The 22,242-nt window shown below is 42.7% G+C and overlaps 2 protein-coding genes across 3 annotated transcripts in view; both read left to right on the top strand.

The window, feature by feature from the left end:
* Positions 1–1,933: 1,933 nt before the first annotated feature.
* Positions 1,934–5,729, top strand: fam89b (family with sequence similarity 89 member B). Its single transcript, XM_084320703.1, has 2 exons — positions 1,934–2,512; positions 2,898–5,729. Exons 1-2 carry the CDS (start codon positions 2,240–2,242, stop codon positions 3,153–3,155), a joined length of 531 nt encoding a protein of 176 aa, XP_084176829.1. The 5' UTR covers positions 1,934–2,239; the 3' UTR covers positions 3,156–5,729.
* A 2,280-nt stretch (positions 5,730–8,009) lies between these two features.
* LOC311233705 (EH domain-binding protein 1-like protein 1) overlaps positions 8,010–22,242 on the top strand; it is a 66,613-nt gene continuing 52,380 nt past the window's right edge. For both annotated transcript variants that reach the window (XM_084320700.1, XM_084320701.1), the window contains exon 1: positions 8,010–8,361. In XM_084320700.1, coding sequence (XP_084176826.1) covers positions 8,258–8,361 — 104 coding nt within the window. In that variant the 5' untranslated portion in view covers positions 8,010–8,257. The remainder of the gene's footprint in view (positions 8,362–22,242) is intronic.

The following is a 22,242-nucleotide window of genomic DNA, read 5'->3' on the forward strand; positions in this document are numbered from 1 at the left end:
ATACTTGCCCGATTGTAGAATTGCCATTTTTGTGACCTTAATACAGGTAGAATCTTGCTTATTGCACGTGCAAAGTTAACAATTAGGATAATGCTGACAAATACATTTCAGTTCATTCCTGCTTTAATCTGACTTTATATCTCTCACATATACTGTAGTCTTTGCAGTTCATAAATGAAGATTGCAGCTTAAAATATGTGGTGAATGTCAATTATTACATGGGTGAAGAATACACTATTATGAACTCATAATATGCATACGGTATGAAATAGTCTAATATAAAACTATTCGTTGAGAGTAATTTTGATTTACTCAGAAAATAAGAATTGGAACTTTACCACTATAGTCAAGTCAAGAGTCAAGAGTTTTATTTGTCACGGCATACAAGTATACAATGAAATGCGGGTGGTCTTGCCCGCAACGATGTGCAATACAGTGGTACAACATATAATAGAATCCAATAAAAATAACATTGTGCAATAAACAGGTAACAGGTAACATGGTGTGACATCTCCGTATCTGTACATAGTTATTTACAGAGCATATAGGACATGCTAGGTAGCTTTGGTAGTGCAATACACTGTTACTGTTGTTATACTGCGTGCACCTCATGGTACCAAAGCACCTCAAAGGCGCTTAAAACAAAATTACAAACATCACAAAACAAACTGGTCAGACTACTACTTGACCTGAACCCCAGAACCCACCTCACCCCTGCCCACTTTGCCAACCTAGGATGGCTTAGAGTAGACGACAGAGTACAGCAACTTGCAATGGGCCTGGTCTACAAGATACACTATACGACCGGGGTGCCCATGTACATGTCAAAATACTTCCCAAAGGTCAGTGAATACCACAACCACTACACCAGAGGAAGCTCAACAAATCATGTTAAACCCAGATTCGGCTCAAACAAGGGACTAAACACGTTTCGCAATTATGCCACATCAATGTGGAACGCCCTACCCAAAGCTGTAAAGGAATGTGAATCCCTGCCCACATTCAAAACCGCTCTTAAAGAGCACCTACAGGAGGCTGCAATTCGAAACTGGCCACCGTAAATGCCCAAAACCCCCACCACCTCCTAATAGACAGTCTCCTCCCCACCGCATGTATATATTCCCTCCCCGCCGTATGTATATTTCCCTCCCACCCACCCACCCCCTCCTAATGTACAGTCCCCTCCCCATCATATGTATATACTCTGTCAGGATCTAAGGGTAACAGTACTGTATATTTGAATACCGTTATGTCACAAATGTATCAGTACTAAATACCTATATGTCCCTATGCCATAAATGTCATGTATGTTGTGTATGTCATAAATGTCTATATGAATTGAAAATGGGGGACCCTGATGGAAACAAGACAAACGTCTTTCTCAGGTCTGCATCCCCTTAACAATTGTATGTATTGAGCCGTACTGTATTGTACCCATTCTGCAATCTGTTAAATAAAGTTTTCATTCATTCATTCATTCATACTAATTTAAAGTGGCCTTTCCTTTTGGCCATAAGTGGGTGTGTGCGGCATGAGTGTGTGCCCGCTATATTTTTCAACACTAGTTTATTAGATACATTTTGAGCCGGGCCCAGCTCAGGTCCAGGATGTTATGCCTGGCCAGCACCCACCAAAGGATGTCCGTATTTCAACGGAAAGACTGGAAAAGGCCATTAGAGGAAAGGTAACCTCGTTCCCAGCTTTAGAGGAAATGACACTGTATAGCCTTGGGGGTGAGGCGGGGCCATGTTGTGCGCCTGTTTAGAGCGCATGTGATTGTAATTGGCTTTCGCGGTGTCGCTCAAGCCATAAGCCCCGCCCCTCTGCATCAACAGTGTTTACTGGTATGGTTCAGGTGTCGCTCAAGCCATAAGCCCCGCCCCTCGGCATCAACAGTGTTTACTGGTAGGGTTCACACACCCAGACCGGGCGGAGCCGTGGTTGACGGTGAACTCCGAGACAAAGGGAACGCGCTGGGGGAGCAAAACAAAGCCCGGAAACCCGGCATGGATTCGCAATTCGTCGTGTCTGACCCATCATACATGAACTTGGTGTGGTTTTGAGGAAGCGATTTTATTTTATTTTCATCTTCTTTAATGTCTACTTCTGCTGTCCTCCGGCGGGGCTGATGTATTTGTATGACGTGTTAGTATCTTCAAGAAAGCCTATATATGCTCTTCAAACGCTTGGTATTTTACATAGGGGCTTTCTATAGTCTGCCTGCTGTTTTTATTTGAAGATGAACGGGATTCGCTCCGGCGCTGCAGCTGCAAGTCAGGTGGGGAGGAATAATAGCTGTTCCCTCGAGGGGCTCCCGCCGTTACCGAAGGGCCTCAGCGGCATCCTGAACTCCAGCGGCGGCTCCTGGCGGGACATCGAGAAGGTGCACAGCAAGAGAGCGCGCATCCAGGCGGACATCCTGAGGACCGCCGCCAGTAGGGGCCCGCCGCGGGGCCACAGCAGCAAGCCGGCGGGGCTGGATGCCGCTTTAGCGCTACTGCGCAAAGAAATGGTAAATATACGCTATGAATAATATATGACTGACTTGGTGTCTGTGTTTGACTCAGTGTTTATTGTGTCTGCGTGCCTTGTCTTTAGTCACTGTATATTGTCTATCTGTATGTCGGGTCGTACTCGTTGTTATGATGAATTGAAAAGGGGGGACCCTGATGTAAACAAGACGAAAGTCTTTATCTGGTCTGCATCCCCTTAACAAGTGTGTGTATTGAGCTGTAGGTACTGTACTGTACCCATTCTACAATCTGTTAATAAACTTTTCAATCAATCAAACTGTCAGATATTTTCCCCATTGTGCCTGTATCTTTTTCGAGTCTCATGTGAATGTGTAGGATGCCTTTAATCCCGTGTGTGTGCATACATTTGTCTCCCAACAACAGGTGGGTCTGCGTCAGCTGGACATGTCTCTGCTTTGTCAGCTGTGGTCCCTCCACGAGGCCATCCAAGAATACAAGGGCTCCTCGCTTCTCTCTGAGGCCTCAGACAATGCTGACAACAATGGATACTCTGAGGAGGAGGAAGACGAGGAGGAGGAGAGAGCAGCGCCTTCACAGCCTCCTCCCTCGTCGCTGTCTCTGCCTCCGCCCAGCAGTAACTCCAGGGACCAATGGATCAAAGAGTCTTTTCAGATTCCCTAAGAGACATTATGTGATTCATTCCACCAGCCTGGGCTGGGTGTTTATCACGCCTCTCAGGAGTCAAATGTATTAGGATCTGATTTGTCTCTCAGCCAGGTCAGGTGAATGATGGGATTCCCAAGAGGAAACAGTTGTCCCAGGGAAGATCTTTAAATCTGAGAGGTTTGATACATTTGGTTCCTAAAGCTTGTCATACTCAAAAGGCTTTTGCCATTGTACAGGGAGCATAGTGCATACAGTATAGGTCTCCTCTTGATGGAAATCACAGGCTCCTTCACTTAAAGGCAAACTCAGTAGGTTTTTCTAATCATTTGGAATGAGGACTGCATAGACTCACTCAACTACATAACAATTACATGGAACAAGGAAGTGTTTACACCCATTTCCAGCCCATAAAAACACGAGGATGTTGTGTCGATTCAACCATTTAATTGGTCAATTATGTGTTTTATGAGTCAAAATATATCAAATCTCACTGAGTTGACCTTTAAAGGTTTGGGATCCAGGTGGCTATGATGAAACTGCTTTCTCTATGACAGGCTTCAACGATAAACACGGTTGTCAATTTCTATTTATTATTATTGTCATTAATGCCTAATGAAAAGTAACCATCCGATGCATTTAATTTGAGACACACACTCACCAGGTTAGCTCGACACCTCAGACTCTATGCTACAGTAGCTCTCCAAGGGAGGCGATATCACAAACAGGCATACAGTCTATTATCGGCCTGACTTGCATAACAGTACATCCAGGAAGTCATTGGATCCTGTTGTTTAAAATAAATAAATAAATACGAAATAATTATTATAATAAATAAAATTCAAAATGGGTCACAGAAGACAACCTGTTTGCTTTGATCGTTATAATCCATCACTGTAAAATAGACTATTCAAATGTTCTCCTAAAGCGGCTTCACAACACAAGGAACATTTCAAATGCAATCTTTATCAAAAGTATAGTTTCACTCTGCCAGACTTGACATGCAGACGTCATTGCATGTTCCCATTGTTTTGCCTCTTCAATGCCATCCGATGGAAATACAAATGTGCTGCCATGAAAAAGTGATAACTATTCATAGTATTGGATCGCAGACATCTTGGTCGCAGACAACAAGTGATTGTAATCCAATAGCAGGTGATTATTATTAAATGACAACTGTGGCCAATGAATGAGCTCTAGCATTGCACCATATTGTATGGCAAAACACGCAGTGAGAATACTATGAATAATAATTACGTCACTTTATAGGAATAAATCCAATACACGTCTATTTCACAATAATGGACTATATGCTGGTCATGGCAGCATGTGTCTTTGAGTTGTTTTTAATACATTTAGAAAGCAAAATGATCCAATGACTTCCTGGTGTGTATGAAATGCTTTGGATGGTTTAGACTTTTCATAGTTAATGTTGGCAAAACACATTAATTACACCCATGTTACCCTTTAGCTGCGTTATTGTTTGCACTACACAAGTCACGTGTGTGGTAATATGGTGAGTTGAAGCCTCCTGTCACCTCCTGTCATTGTATAACACCTCTTTTCTGAGCATTTACAGTACCCACATATTAGTTCAATGATCCATCAACATATAGCCAATCGCTAGTACTACCTATACTTTAAAATAGGGATGCGCAATATATCTGTGACCATATCGGTATCGGCTGATGAGCAAAACAGGGTAGATGTATATCGGCTGGTGATAGTGATTTTCTTTTATTGATGAGCTAAACTGGGCCGATAACTGATGATTATTTCTCTGTCTAGCTGTGTGTGTGTGTTTTTCTTTTTTTGGCCATGCAGAGTTTGTTTTAACGTTACTTACTTCTAAGGACCCCCTCGAAAAAGATATAGCATATCTCAAGAGGTTTATCCTTCAAATACATTTCAAATGTAACAATGACACAGCACAGGAGTCAGTGTGGGCTAGCATTGTTTCAGCATGTACAAAAATGTTATGTACCAAATTTGATTATCATAGACATTTGTTTTATTTATACAGATCATATCAACACATCAGTCATATCAATTATCTGCTATAACAGAAATACTAATGTCAGTTATCACTAGTATCGGCCAAAAACTACCTTGAAATTATGAGAAACGGAATTCAATACAGTCTGATTATCGGGCAATCAGGATATATATACCTTGCCTGTCCAGCATATTGAATCATGCTAAATCTTTTGTCACTTCCTTTTAAGCCCAAATGCTCTACTTTAAATGTGGTGTGGCCGCTCTAGTTGTTTTGGCAGCTCTGCCTTAGGAAGTCTACAGTCAAACCTGGAGGAAATGGCTTCAAGGTCTCTGGAGTGAATAGCCTTCTCCTCAGAAACTAAAAACAATGTGTTGTAGTTTTCTACAGTCTCTCTGGAGTGAATAGCCTTCTCCTCAGAAACTAAAAACAATGCATTGAAGTGTTCTACATAGTTTAAGATTGAATGCCTTTGTAAACTGTCTGAATGGATCTTGTATAATTTTAGCTCTTCTGAGTATTATGTTATAACTCAGCTTCAGCTGTTTTAATCTTTTATATATGTTTAAATAAAACAGAAATGTATGTCACAGTCAGATGTGTAATCCTCTACATCAGGGCTGCCCAACGTATGTTTGACCCTCCAAAGGGTTCCAGAGAATGACATGGTATTCCGTTTAACTTATTTAGATGACATTTAACTATATTTGAGGAGGGATTTTAAAGTAATTTGATTATAATAAGGTACAGATACACTGGTATTAGACCGGAAACACAATTTATTTACTTATTATATTTATTAAATGATCACTGTCCAGTCACATTATTTAGCCCAACTCAAGGCTCACCACGACACCACCTGTTATATTTCGGCCCTTGGCCTCTATGTCAAAGCGTTTGGGCACCCCTGAATTTATCAATGAAGTAAGTGGAAGACGTTACAGAAGGTGACCACTAGGGGGCCACACTATCATTCGTTGTGTTTTCATTCGGACCACTAATTCAACTTATGTATCTCACGCAGAGCCTTAAGGCCCGCTCTGATCTCAAGTAGTAGAGAGCAGAGTGAGGAGGAGAAGCAGAAGGATTTGCCAAGATGGCCAGCAGGTGCTGAGGGTGTGAAGAGGGTGACGCTTTAGTAGAAAGTCCCCATGCTGCTTTCTATTTATAAACAACACATGGTGCTGATATAGTTAGATTTAATCTGCCTCTCTCTGTCTCTTCTCACCTGTTTGTCTTTCTAATTGATTTACTGTTTGATTCAGTCATTCGGTTATTGTCTGTCTGATTGATTTGTTTGCTTATTTAAATGATCTGTGTGCTAATCCTGCTGTCCCGGTGCCTGCTTGACTGTCTGCCTTTTTTGACGGCTGCAGTTTGACCATCTGTCTGCCTTTCTTTTTGATAGATTTTCTTAACAGTCTTTCTGACCAACTTCCTGTATAACTCTTTCGTTTCCAATTTTCAGACCCATTACCTCTATAGTATACTATACCTGCTTCTCTTCTCTTTCTGTGGCTGGCTGGCTGCCAATCTGCATGTTTATTATTATTATCTGTTGTCTTGTCTATCAGCTATATCTCCCTAACAGGTATGATTCAATCTCAGGCCCACAGAGTTACACAGAGCTTGTGTTTGCTCTTATCTCCCAGTGCAGTAGAGTAGAGCGCCGTCTAGCAGCACAAGACAGCGGGTGTTATGTAGAAAATGTCCAGTGGCTGCTGTAGCATGAGAGTGCTATGGAGGACAGCTAGGTGTTATAGTGGGAGGTTGAGTACAGCGCGGGTTTGGAAAATACTGGTACACCTAATGGGAAATGTACAAGGGAAAAGGGTCGTGTGTGACTTGACTGTTATGGGCGACGATGTGGTGCAACATGGTGGGCCCAGAGAGGACGGTATAAAGGCCAGCCTCTGAGTCACGAGAGCTGCTGCCCCGGCAGGCAAACCACCCACCCCTCAGCTGCCGCTGTCCATCCATCCATCCCTCCTCGCTTTGCCTAAAAATACACTCCTCCTCTCACTAAGGAAAATCCCCACGCTGTGACCCAGCCTGTACACATACACCAAGACACACATGCTGAGCCAAGTCTGAATTCTCCATGGAAACTATTGCTCTCTGTTTTAACTAGATGAAACATGCTTCCCTGGTTTGGACTGAATGACTCAACTGGAACTCAGAAGTTAATAAAAGTATAACTCACTCAGCCAGTGGTATATGCTGGGTGTATTTTGACCCCACCGCCACCGTCCTATATTTGAATGGTTATTACTTAGGCTGATAGGGGCGCAGCATATATATATTCTTAAATATCACAGTGAAATAAGTGGGTGTACTCTGCATACATTCAGCTCTTATATAGGTTACAAGTTCTATAGCCTGCAGAGTGTGTTGAGTGGTTGTGGTGGAAGCTAAGATCAACCTTTTCTGTTGGCATAGCCAGTCAGGATCAAAGTCTACAGTTATGTGACACACTGAGTATCCTCAGTGCCTCTGTACAGACAGCCCAAGATAAAGCCCAAGAACTTTGCATGAGGCATCATCACCAACCACACCTACTGGTGTTTAGTTTGACTATCTCTCCCTCTCTCTGTTGCTGAGAGTCGTCACTGAGGGAGGGCGAAGTAACAGTCAGTGGGGGGGCCTATATTACAACAACCAGGGTTGGCTAAGCTCAGCTGTCTCCATGTGGATTATTATTAACTGGACAGACGTTCTTTACGGAGCTCCGGACCTTAGACATTGATGTTTGTTCTACAAATGGTTTATATATGAGTCACTGGACGGTGGATTCGGTTCCGCTTCATTTCCTAAAGCTGATCGCCCGTTCCTGCTTATAGGATTCCGCAGAACACCGGCTCTCGGCTACATGGCGACATAACAGTTCGTACTTGTGACTCAACCTCCGATGATCACAATCGCAAGTCGCAGCTTGCGCTCCAGCAGGGCGGTTCATCATCTCTTCTAGCGGCACAGACAGACAGACAGACAGACACCGGCGGGTTGAGCGCACAGACAGACAGACTCTCCTTTTAAGGACCTGCTGGGAGGAAAGCGGAGAAAGTTGGGAGAATTGTTTTTTCCGCTCGTAACTTTTATTATAATAACATCGAAGTAAACAAATATGACTTCGGTTTGGAAAAGATTGCAGCGGGTTGGCAAAAAAGCTTCAAAGTTTCAGTTTGTGGCCTCTTATCAGGAAATCGTTTTGGAGTGTACAAAGAAATGGTGAGTATATAGGTTATTATATGACGTTTTTTGTATACATCTATTTTGAAGGTTTTATTACAACATTGACGCGTTCCCCTCCATAAGACCTCCACTATAAACACCGATGGTGATGTAAATAAGCCAAACAAACTTGCTTTTACTATGTCAAGGGCATATCTGTTGCGCACAGACAGTCCACATGTCCTGGCTGCCAATGCTGGCGATTATATATGTGACCTCATGTCATGATGATTACCGCGGTGACCGCACTGTTCTGTTGGCATACATATCAACGTTAAAGTTGGTCGATACCACTGTTCCCGTTATGAGGCTAGTGTTGTCAATATCACCTCACATGTGGAACCCGATGGGGGTGTCTGAACTACTGTGCAGAGAGAGACTGAAAAGGTTATATCCCTGTGTGTGTGTGTGTGTGTGTGTGTACGCGCGCGCACGTGTGTGTGTGTCATTGTTATCACCTGTGGCCTTTGCCTTGTCAACAAGTGATAGAAGAAAGAGAGAGAATTGACTGATCAGAGGGACAGTTGGTGAACAGATATGACAATTATGCATATGGCATTATTTTAAAGACTACATCAAGCCCTATTTGCCTTTGTTTATGATTATTATTATTATTATTATTATTATTATTATTATTATTATTATTATTATTATTATTATTATTATAAAGAATAAAAGTATTATTATTTTAATTATGTGTGTTATTATTACTATTGTCATATTACCATATTATTACCATTTATCTCCACTGTCCCCACATAACTGTGACATGCATGCTTCATGCCAGATACTTCAAGCTTGGCTAGGCCTTCATTACAGTTGGCACTGCCAGCTACCTGTGGAACACATGTCATGACACACTGATTAGAGGGGGGGGGTCAATCTATTTGTAATCGAAGAGTATGTGGAGGAAGCAGCCATGGGTAGTTCAGTTAACCAACGTGATCTTTAGAGTCCTTCAATGAAACCAATTTCTCATTAACTCGCAACTTGTGGTGACCATTAATTACATTTTCAATTAAGAATGCTAATGTGGCGCGGCCGGGTAGCGCAGCGGACTAAGCGTCTGTCCACCACCACAGAGACAGTGGGATCGAATCCAGCTGTGGTGCCTCCGGCTTGGCCGACCGTCCATACTAACACAATTGGCAGTGTTAGCGGGTGGGAAACCCGGCGAGGGTGGGTCCTGGTCGTTGTAAACAGCGACTCCTACAGTTCGGTCGGGGCACGCCGCCTGCACAGCAAGGGAAGGATCTGGGAGAGGTAGTGTGACCTTCCATACGTTACACTCTCCCAGTGAGAGTCCGCGCTGCCAGGTGAAAAGAAGCGGTGGGCTGGGTGGGTACACATGTGTCGGAGGAAGCATGTGATAGTCTCCGCCCTCCCGGACCGACGGTAGGGGGTAGAGTGCGCAACGACCAGGAAGGGGATTGGGAATTGGCATAACGACTAACATTGGGAGGGGAAAAAAATCGGAAAAAAGAAGGAGGAAAAAAGATAATAAAAAAAATAATAATGCTTATGTAATGTTTAGGTACAGGGCTGGATGTTTCTGAATGTGCTTGACCAAATGTCATGGAGTACACCTCTTTTAGGGTTACTTAAACCATAATAGCCAATAGCCAATTACATAATGACTCACCCCTGAAAACCTGATTGAGCACAGCTCTGTTCGAACACACATATTTCATACAAATCTAACTGAGAGGCGAAAATTTATGCTGAGCATGACATAAGAGCAACACGGCCACTGTGTGAATATGGTAAATTTGTGGCCTTAAACCTTTAGGATTCACATAATTTGGGTTTGAACCCAATGACTGCATTTAGCCTCCTCTTGCATAATGAGATTCTACACAGCCCTATTATATTATCTCCATAAAATGTGCAGTATGTGAATATCAGTGTGAGGGCATATACCATCTTATCAGGCCCAGGTTACAGCAGCAGCAGCTGTTGTGTAAGTTATGTAACTAGTCTGATATGATACAGTATAATAACTGTCATCTCAGTGATCATAACTCTACTGCGGTGATTAAAAGCTTGTGTAAATAAAATGTTGGCATTTTAAGCAATAGGGAGGGATAGGCCTCAGGGGATTTGAACCAGCAGACACAGGGAGAGGAGGCCTGGCACAAGGGAGAGGACTGAGAGGATTTACACCACGCAGGTTACCAAATCAGCGCTTTGACACCTTTCCCATTGTGTCGTCGTGATTAGAGGATGAAAGGAGAGAAAGATAGAGGGAGGAAAGGAGGATGGGAAGGGTTGGCAAAACAACTGGAGATTGACCCATCTCAAACCCGCCCTCTTTTCTTGATCTTCTGATCACAACTGTCTCTTTCCTTGATCTTTTCCGATCACAACTGTGACCCACTGTCACCTCCATTTATATTGTAAACACTGAATCGGAACGTGCAATGTTACTCACTGTGCCTTGTATATATTATATTGATCTATTTTGACCTTATGTTCTAGCACTCGCTTGTATTTAAATATGTTTAAGTTAAGTATTGTGTGATTTTGTGTGAAGGGCGGACTAGCAAAGTAAGATTTTCATTGTATGGCAAACTGTCTGTTTAATTAACTGTGCATATATGACAATAAACAATCTTGAATCTTGAATCTTGAACTGTTGCTTTTCTTGATCTTCCGATCACAACTGTCGCTTTCCTTGGACAAACGAGGGAAGCAACAGTTGTGATTGGAGGATCAGGAAAAGAGGGTGAGGTTTGGGATGGGTCAATCCAGCCAGGTCGTCACACTCGACTGGACCGGTCAGCCACATGACCTCAGAACTGTTCTCACCCCCTTCAGGAGCACTTTATGTTCTTTCAGAAATCTGTATTGGAATCTTCACATCACCGTTACGTTAGCATGTTCATTTTTCACAATTCCTCCGCTGTGAGATCATACTCCCAGACAAGCAGAGCACAGTCTGCAGCCATTCATTATTTCCCCCTCTGTATTCACGCAAGAGTGACACACACAGAGAATGTTTATGGACACAGAGAGATCGCAGCAAATGTCCCAGAGGGAAATTGAACCCCCAGTCATCCATGCTACGCTATGTATGCATGTTGATGTTTGTGCTGTATCACTGCTGTGTGTGTGTGTGTGTGGGGGGGGGGGTCTACTTCCTACTTTCAGAGTGTTGGCTGACCCGTTCTGAGACTGTCTCTCTCTCTCTCTCTCACACATACACTCTCTCACACACACACACACACACACACACACACACACACACACACAGACACGCACGCACACACACACACACACACACACACACACACACACACACACACACACACACACACACACACACACACGCACACGCACGCACACACACACACACACAGCCTTGCTGCTCAGATACAGGCCTAGTGTATGTTAGGAATGTGCCCAACTCCACATTTTTGTAGTTGTTTATTCTGTTGTTGCTACAACCAAATAATCAATGATGTTGGTGTTTGACATTCATCAGTGTGCTACTCATTAGGCTTGGGCGGTATGACGGTATTACGGTATACCAGGGTATTTAGAAATCCCGACGGTATTGAAAATCAATACCGTCCGTCACCGTCAAAATCACAGATGCGCTTCAGTTTATATTCAGTGAAACAGAGTTTTGAGTGTAGTGCACACATGCGCCAGCAGAGGGCGAGACCAGTCCTCACTAGTGGAGCGAGTGGGTCACAACGGTGTTCACGTTTTACGGTAATGTTGCGACAGTGCTGTGAAAATACCGTAAAGCGTTGTGGTAACTAGAGTTGGTTTGTGTTGTTGTGCACTAGTGAAGCAAGCAAATAACCCGTCTCTTATTATATGTGAACTAAAGAGTACAAGGTTTACACAACAGCCCCCACCCGCCTTTTTATTGTATTTGTACCGTCCTGTACTATCCGCTGTCAGCTGTTTATCTCTCTCTGCGAGCTTGATTAACTAGCGTTAGCTCTGCGGCTAATCTTAGATTACCCTGAACTAAATCAATGACTAGGTTATAAAGCATTCGAGTAGTTTTCACTGCACATAGAAGTAGCCAAACAACGGGAGCATTTCGGGAGCATATGACCAAAACCCAGGCAATTTCGAGCCATTAAGGAATCAAATAGTCTGCCATGGCTAGGCTAGATGCTAACACTAACGGTGCAGGCTTCTGACTACCATTCTGAGAGCTGACGATGATTTGTTTACTTGGTAACACGGGTTGCCCCCCCCCCCCTGATGAAAATTAAAGTCATACCGTCATATACCGTACACCGGGGTATTATGTCATAAAGGTATGACGTGTGAAATAAATTATACCGCCCAAGCCTACTACTCATCATAGGAGGCGCGAGTTAAGGAACTTCCTTATGTTTGTTTTGATCTGGTATACTTAATATTGCTTGCTAGCTAGTCATGGTAATTCAGTTTATGTTTACAGTAATGGAACACAGGACAAGTGTTATGACTTTACATAAAGAAAATACATCTTTATAGTCCAGATGAAAGTTTGAAGATAAGAGGGTCTGAAAAGGACAAATTGTCCTCCAGATTTAAATGGTCAACTGTGAATCTTTTGATCAAATAATTGATTGTTTTGACACACTCCTGGTGTAGGGGAGAACGGGGGACGTTGTCACACTTTTTACTCTAGTGTGAATTGCTCATTATCAAAACATCTTTCTAGTCATTCCTACATTAATTTGAAGCTTAAGATGTTGGCTTGAAATGTGTATCCCTCTCATTTTCCAACGTATTGTAACAAAGAGTTAATCACCTATCAAAGACACTCTGACACATTGTGACAACCAACCCCATCATGGGGATGGTTGTCACACACTATGGGGTTGGTTGTCACCATGTGTTTTAATGGGAAAAAAAGAAGACAAGAAGGCAGAACTAAATTTGAAAGTTTAATTGCATTGACAAGTTGACAAATACATAACTTAATGCATCTTAACATGAACATAAACAGGAACACATCTTTAGGCCATCCTATATAAATATAAAAATAAGAACACTCATTCACTTGTTACAGTGATGGCAAATGTAGGGTCTGGGCACTCCATGTGACAACCAACCCCAAATAAAATGTGACGACCAACCCAAACTGGAATGTCTTGATAGCATCAAGGCTAACAGCCATCTAACAACTAGTTAGCTAGCTAACAACAATCTAAACTATAGCTATCCCTTCACACTTTTTAAGGTTAATAATTGTTTCATTATAAACCAATTGTGTAAAAGCCTAGAAGAAAAATACTGAGGATCGGAATATTTACAAATGGACATGAAAAACACAAAAAGCCCTCTCACCTCAAATTCAGCTGTTTCACTCCAAAGATGACAATGTAGGTGAACTCTGACCCCAATTCTGGACATTTAAATAGTATGGGAGACAGGACCCTCTGGTGGTTAAATATAATGAATGTGACAACCTACCCATGTGACAACGTCCCCCCGTTCTCCCCTATTATGCCTCTTTTCCATTGCATAGTACCTACTCGACTCTACCCTACTCTACTCTACTCGCTTTAGGTACCTGGTACTTCGTTCCTTTTCCACTGCAGGTAGTACTCCGTTTGTCTCTGTGTGGGGAGGCAGGCCGTGAGGGCTTGGAGCAAGCCAGAGTAAACACAGTTTCAATCAATCAATCTATCAATAACAACATTAACCAGACCTTGGGGCGGCTACGTGGCGTAGTGGGCAAGGCGCTCGCCACGAAATCTGGAGACGCTGGGCTCGCCTGTTCGAGCCCAGCGCTCCACATTTGCTTTCAGTTTAGCTGGTCGTCCGTACTAATACACATTGGCCGTATTAGGGGGTGGGAAACTGATGGGTGGGGATCGGGCGTTGTGGACAGCGACTCCTACAGGTCGGTTGGTGCGCCTGCGCAGTAGAATCAGGAAGTGTCGGGGGCAGCGTGAGCCTCCCATGCGTTACTCCTCGCCACTGAGAGATCGAGCTGTGCAGGTGAAAAGATGCGACTGCTGTTACCTCAAGTACTGGAGGGGACTTGTGCTATGTATGACTTAGTCCACATTGCAGCCGGCTTGTGGGAGGCAAGAAACAGCGTTCGTGACAGGGGAGGGTTGAATTGGATGATATGAAATTGGGATGGGAGAAAATATAGAAAATGGGAGAAAAAGTGGATAAAAAAAAAAAAAAAAAACATTAACCAGACTCTCGTTGTGTCTTTTCTGCTAACGTTAACGTTACCTCTCGTGTCTATTCTACTAGCGTTGTTACCTCTTGTTGTGTCTATTCTACTAGCGTTGTTACCTCTTGTTGTGTCTATTCTACTAGCGTTGTTACCTCTCGTTGTGTCTATTCTGCTAACGTTAACACTTTCAGTGCCAGCCATGCGGTGCGCCTTACCCCCCTTGAATGCCACCACCCACTTCAATGATAGAGCTCTCATATTTGCAAACGCATAAACTATGTCTTAAATTATGGCCTAATGTGTCTAATGTGACCGTCGCTTGTCAATGACTTGTTTGCAGTCAACATTGTCGAAACGGATTGTTTTTTAATCGGTTCATTTCCGTTTTATACCATTTTGAAAAACGCTTGTTTTATGAAAGTTCCAGAACATTCTGGAATACACAAAAAAAGTCATTTTTCGGCCTATTTATGAATCGTTTTCAAATAAATGCTAGATTATCGATAGTATATGTGTACTTATGCACGCTATAGAAGCGGGCTGAAAAATCGATTATCCATTTCCTGATCAGCACACACACACACACGATTAAACGACGAGATTTCTCAACGTTGGCACTCAACGGTCGGCATGAACTAACGAGATTTCTCGTTGTTGGCACTGAAAGTGTTAACGTTACCTCTCGCGTCTATTCTAACATTAGCATTAGGTAATAACTGGTTTAAAATGGATGATGATGATTACCTCACGTTGTGTCTATTCTACTAGCATTAACGTTACTAGTACAAACAATCAATAGCGAGTTATATTGATCACGCTATGTATGCTAGCCATGGTAAAACGTAATCACATTAGCACGTAAGCTAACAACAAGCTTAACACATTCCCGGCCATTGGGGGCCGTCTAATCTCACTCTATAAGGCCAGCATTTCAAAACAGACTTGCATTGTGCGTGAGGCTGGTTGTAGAGCTAAATCTATACTTTATAGTATTGCTATCTGTCCATTCTCATTGTCAATTGAGACCATAAACCGTCCCTTCAAAATGGCTTAAAGAAAAAAAAAATCATCAATATGTTCGCATTTTATAGCCTCGTGAATATAAGCGTTATATGGGATTTGGGCTAGTATATTTCCTGGAAGGCGAGATACAGGGCGCTAAGCTAATAACATTAAATCGAACAGCGTTTCGGCGCTACAGAAGCTAGAGCTAAAACGCAAAATGCATATTGTCGGTATTCATGGTCCACCATGAATGCATGAAAGGGGGGGGGGCAGGGGATGTCGTTTCTGATTATTGATTACCAATAAAGGCGTTAGCCTCAGTAGCCACATTCGCTGATCGCCTGGTTGGCTATGATAACAAGGCCTGATCAGCATGTAATTTACGTGAAAAAGATGTTACCGTGGGCCGGTTGGATCCCCAAAAGGATTTCCCAGTTATCGATTGCCATCTGGTAGATCGTATGTCCATTGGCTGATGATTTATTCCTTTACTGCATAGTGAATTTGGCGTCGCAAAAGGTATTCCAAGCTACAGGCTACACATATAGATTCCAGCTAACAGTAAACTCCATTCAAAGTCAAAAAAAAAGAAAGCACTGTTCTGCCACAGGGAACACTGCATTATCGAGACAGCGCCCCTACGAGGATCTGGCCGGTAATGCACTTTTCAGAATTCCAAGAGTGGGGTAAATCTGCAGTGCCGCTCGGTGACATTGAGTAGGATATTAAAATGGAATAAAAGCCAAATCAACCTTGCCACGGACATGTCCGTGGTTGGCCCTCTACCATTGGATTCGAAACACGGACATGTCCGTGGCCGGGCGGGAATGTGTCAAATCTTTTTGTGAGACTAAACTCTCCACTCTTGGTGGTAAATTGTGTTGATGTTGGTTTTGTTTCATCAATAAATGAGGCAGAATACACAGTGAATGTATCCTTTTTTGTTTATTGCACTTGTTCCTGCTGCAAACAAATAAATCCTACGCGAGGCATTAAAGATGGCTGTGTTGTGTTTTGTGCAGGACGCTCCAACGTGTGACGTTTCTCTCTTCTGACCAATCAGTGGTCTGCAGTGTTTCACGTCACTTTTCTGGTACCACTTCTACCCGCTTGGAACCTCGAAAAAGCAGGGACTAAAAAAGTACCCAAAAAGTACCAGGTACCAAGTATTTTAGCAATGGAAAACCGAAAAGGCAGAGTAGAGTAGAGTCGAGTAGGTACCATACAGTGGAAAAGGGGCATTAGTGGTGAAGGTGATGTAGAACAGCACCTATACCCTAGCCTGCTTAAGACCCCAAATACTTCCTTATAGCTTGATGGATGGTAAATGTTGAAGTTTCAAAGCGCCGCTGTGGCATATATGTGTATTGTCTGCTGAATAATGGTAATTAGTTACTGTAGTATAATATATATAATATATTATATAGCATACACCAAATATCTGTTACTGCTCTATTCTAGCCTACTATACTAAGAGTAGAGTAGCATTCCCTCAGACTGTGTATCCCCATAATATTCTCTTTATTGGTGGGCTCCCTCATTTTGCTCACCAGTAGAAGTTTGTTTTCCCCAGTTCTCCCGGGTGTCCATGTCTGGCTGTGACACAGAAATAGAGTGTGCTTTATATTTTACCAGCTGGTTTTAGTATTACTGTATTTGCCCCCTCCTTTTATCCTCTCCTCTTCTCCTTTTCTCTTCTTCTCCTCTCATTCTGTGCCAGCTGGTCAGTTTCTGAGGCCCCCCTGTCACTCACACTCCTGACCCCCTAACACACTTATCCATAATACACACACACACACACACACACACACACACACACACACACACACACACACACACACACACACACACACACACACACACACACACACACACACACACACACACACACACACACACACACACACACACACACACGGATACTGTTCTCTTATTGCTATTCTTACACTGCAACCTGAGACAGTTCACCCTGGAGGTTAGCCTCAGCTAGACGTAGTCTGTCTGTTGGTAACTCTTTCTATAGCTCTGTTTATCAACTGTTAGTCATATTCTTATGGGAAATAGTTGTGGTAAATACTGGTAAGGCAGCCTGTAAAAACTTGGAAGAATACCGTCTCTAGTAAGTGTGTGTGTGTGCGTGCGTGCGTGCGCGCGTGTGTGTATGTGTGTGAGAGGCATGCCTTGCATTCAGAGCGGCCCGGGTCACATGACCCACCATCTTCCTGTTTCACTTCCTGTAGAGAACAAGAAACACAATGGAGGCAAAACAAACACACTTGTTTTTATTCTAACACTAGACTAGAACTTTAGAGTAGACGCACACACACACACACACACACACACACACACACACACACGCATATGTACATACATACATACATACATACATACATACATACATACATACATACATACATACATACATACATACATACATACATACATACATACATACATACATACACACACACAGCCACACACACACACACACACACACACACACACACACACACACACACACACACACACACACACACACACACACACACATACACATACACATACACACATACACACACTTGATTATATTGTACAAATGTATTAAAATGTACTTCTACTACAAACTAGGAATGTACCCGAATCTGAATACATACTGTAATGAGGAAAGTACGGATAATGCAATGGAAATAGATATGCTTTCTACCAGAATTTGCTCAATGTTATTTGGAGAAAAGTCAAATAAGTCCCAATTGTTGCTATGCGCTGCGTTGACAAAGCAAAATCACTGACTGAGACGTGGCCCTGCTCAGCATGATAGGTCCTGAAACAATCCTGTGTGGTCAATGTTTGTTTGTATGATTTGCAACTGTGTTGTTTGTCCCGAGCCAGGAGAACACGGCAGTACGTGGTTCAGGTTCGGACCAACAGCAGTGAAAACCCTTCTTTATTGGACTTTGTTTGTATCTGCAACCATCAAACACATGTACCACCACCAGCATTGAGTAATGGTGCGGATATGATCCTAACGGTAGAGACACACTTCTGAATGTCTGGGAAGCACTGTGGTACCTGCAGAGTGAGCTACACCCGGGCTGCTGGCTAACATCGGTCTCCGTTGGCCAGCAGCACGGGTGAGTCATCTATAGCCTTTATATATTTCAGTCTATGACTGAATCCACCACTGGCTAGAGGAGGAAGCAGGCGAGGCGGGGTGGAAATAATCAATTTCAAACGGATCAAATCCATCATCGGGGTATCAATGGTGACATTCAGACTGAACTCTCAGTCCCTGCTCTCCAGCGTGGGGACACTTTGATGCACGTGACATTGTCATGTGTGTTCAATAAACATTCTTAGTGTTCAACCATGCCCCGTCATCTCCTACTGTGATAATCAAATCAAAAGTAAGCTAATTTACTATTTCTAACTGTAGTATTGCCTATTTCAGTATTGTTGTCTATTGGGTAACGTATAGTTTAAAAATAAATAAATAAACATATTGGGATCAATACAGTATATGCTCATATAAAATCTATTTGATGCTTTGAAGGCACAACAATTGCATTGCCAATGAATATTGGGTTAGAAAATACAACATTTGTCCGATTTAACACGACTTTCCATATAAACAACGGCCACTTCCAGCCTTCTATTCGAATACAGATACAGAAACGGATCATTTTGTTGGTTGAACAGATACAAATAATAACATCTTGGTACACTCCTACTATACAAACACATGCACACAGTGTTTTTACTACATTAATTTGGCAGTAGTGGTCCCGACCTCTTGCCCCAAATGACAGAATTCTCATTTAGCTCACAACAAATATAGGACAATTATTACAGTTAGGTTCAAGGTATCAAATATTTATTTGCCATTTGTAATGAGTTTATTGGAATCTTTACACATTTGTATTCCACAATGCAACCGAATCCCTATAACATTACCTTGTCAGTGTTGTTGGTACCATGCTCTGCTCATTGAGTGACATAGACACCACAGTAGACGTACATGTAATATAGAGACAACACAATACTATATATACATATACACACAGTCAATACAAGAAAATATATAATGACAATATACTGATATATCTACACAGTAATATAGTTAGAGCACTGATACTGACACACACACACACACACACACACACACACACACACACACACACACACACACACACACACACACACACACACACACACACACACACACACACACACACACACACACACACACACACACACACACACACACACACACACACACACACACACACACAGGGCAGTGGGTTGAAAGACACCCGAAGATTTCTAACCTGAATTTACTTCAGTGAGGTGATCTCTCTCTTAACTCATTCACGGCCAACCATGTGTATACGTGTTTGCACGCCAACCGTTCAGCGCCAAAAAAACGTATATATGCGTTTTTGGATAGTTTTTTCGATTTTAATATTCTATTCAATGTCATGGACCTGTATGTTGCCGTTAAAAGGCATACTGGGACCCCGAGGGTGCAGTACCGGCCAGATCCTGCTAGGTGGTGGTATCGAGAGTGCAGTAAACCCTGTTCCAGACCGTGTGTTACATTTAAACCCCTCCGGCAGGGGTGTACAGTGCGACATATATCTCGCACGTGCTACAGCAACAGCTGTCTGTGCGATGGATGGATTTACTTCACTAGCACTGGTGCGATAGGGATTCGGTTCATATAGATACTCTTATTTTGAAAATCCTGTAGCGGGTCTCATTTCTGCCCACGCGCAGCTCCAGCTATAATAACTAGGATCGACAGCTAGCAACATTCAGGTGCATATGATACTCTTATTTTGAAAAAACTCCGTGACAACTCGACGAGTCATATCCGCCCTATCCGTGCTTGCAAGCAGAGCAGCGTGTTGGTGCGCACACAGCAGTGCGCCTACACGTCCCGAAATAAGTCCGGTGTGTTTTTTTTTTCTCGCAACGGGTCAAATGCATCTACATGCTTTGCACCGTCGCCATTCCTTTATGCGCACATCGCCCGAAATTAACGTTTATGTACCATTACAATCACTACAACGTTAGCAAGCTAACAAGCTAATCCTGATCAGGCAGAGCCAGCAGACACAGTGTGGAAAGGGAAATGGGGGGCACTCTCTCCCCTTCCCTGTGTGTGTGTGTGTGTGCGTGCGTGCGTTTGGAAAGACGATGAAGTCACTAGTCAGGACTCAGGACAGGAGTATATTATAGTAAACTGAGGATGGACAGATAATGTTGATATTCAAATATAAAAAATGTCGAGAGGAGTGGAAGTTTGAAGACTAGACTACAATATGAGGCGGGGGTGGTGAGTTGAAACAGTGTGTGTGAATGAATGAATGTAAACTTTATTTAACAGATTGCAGAATGGGTACAGTACAGTACGGCTCAATACACACAATTGTTAAGGGGATGCAGACCAGAGAAAGACGTTTGTCTTGTTTACATCAGGGTCCCCCATTGTGTGTGTGTGTCCCAACCGACCCCACTTCTATGTTTCAATAAATTATTTGCATTTAAAACTATTAACGCTGACTCATTCCTTCAGTCCACTCAAAATTATGCTAATATTCCTTATGTTGTTTATGATATTAATTGAAAATAGCATATGAGAGTATTACTATTATAGTAATAATAACACATGGCGATATACTAAATGACAGCCAAACATGGCACTGCAACTAAATAACACAAATACAATAGGCACATTTGTGACTGTTACAAATATAACACGTTTTATACTTGTGCTACAAGATTTTGGCCTGTGCTACAAAACTATCAACCTCTGTAGCACCAGTGCTATGTGCAAAAAAAGTTAACGTACAGCCCTGCCTCCGGGCAGAGCATTTTAGTCCAGGGAAGCCTAGAGGTTCACTCGATCACATTGAAACGTGTCCAGGACACTCGATGCATGTGTTGTGCCGGATTATGTTGTGGACCAGATAGACATCAATACTGGAAATCGCGATCAAACAATTGGAATATCCTTTTTGGAATAGCCCCGATCAAAGGTAAGGACTATCTGATGTCAATTCCACCTTGATCCTGCAAGGATTTCATATCGATCCGGCTGATCAGCGTGTGTGGTGTTCAAAACGAATGCCGTTACTGGCAATCAAAGCATCAGAAACGACCCCCCCCCCCTTTTCATGCATTCATGATGAAACATAATACCTATTATATACATTTGATTTGGAAATAGTAGCGTGTCCAGGGATGAAACGCCAATGCTTTTAGCAGAATTCACGTAGCGCCCATAAGCTTTTCAGGAATTTGATTTCACTCTGAAATTATACAATATTCACCACGGGATAACGCACAAACGTATACATGAAAAGATTAAAAAAATGTTGCATGTTCGACGGAAGATAGTTAATGTCAAATGACCATAGTATTGTCTCCATAGCTATAATATAGAATATAGATATAGCTCTACAAACAAGGTGACGCACCCCTATCTTTAAAGCGTGGCCTAGCTAGAACGGGATAAGGATAATGGCCGGCGCTGAATGAGTTGAGAATATAGGAGTCAGATTCCCTGCTCATAATATGTCTCCCCGATATTGAAGAAAATGCCTGTATGCTACTTCAATTCAACTGAGAAGAGCTGAAGCCTCAGTGCCCATCCTGTGCTCCTTCTACCGGGGCACCATCGAGAGCCTCCTGACCAGCTGCATAACCACGTGGTACGGGCGACT

Source organism: Notolepis coatsorum, assembly GCF_963971535.1.
Source record: "Notolepis coatsorum genome assembly, chromosome: 8".
Lineage (NCBI taxonomy): Eukaryota > Metazoa > Chordata > Actinopteri > Aulopiformes > Paralepididae > Notolepis > Notolepis coatsorum.

Bases quoted from the DNA above. Each gene is read 5' to 3' on its own strand.
- fam89b (XM_084320703.1), top strand. From the start codon at position 2,240: ATGAACGGGATTCGCTCCGGCGCTGCAGCTGCAAGTCAGGTGGGGAGG. The intron at 2,513-2,897 runs GTAAATATACGC...TCCCAACAACAG, and splicing joins CGCTACTGCGCAAAGAAATG to GTGGGTCTGCGTCAGCTGGA.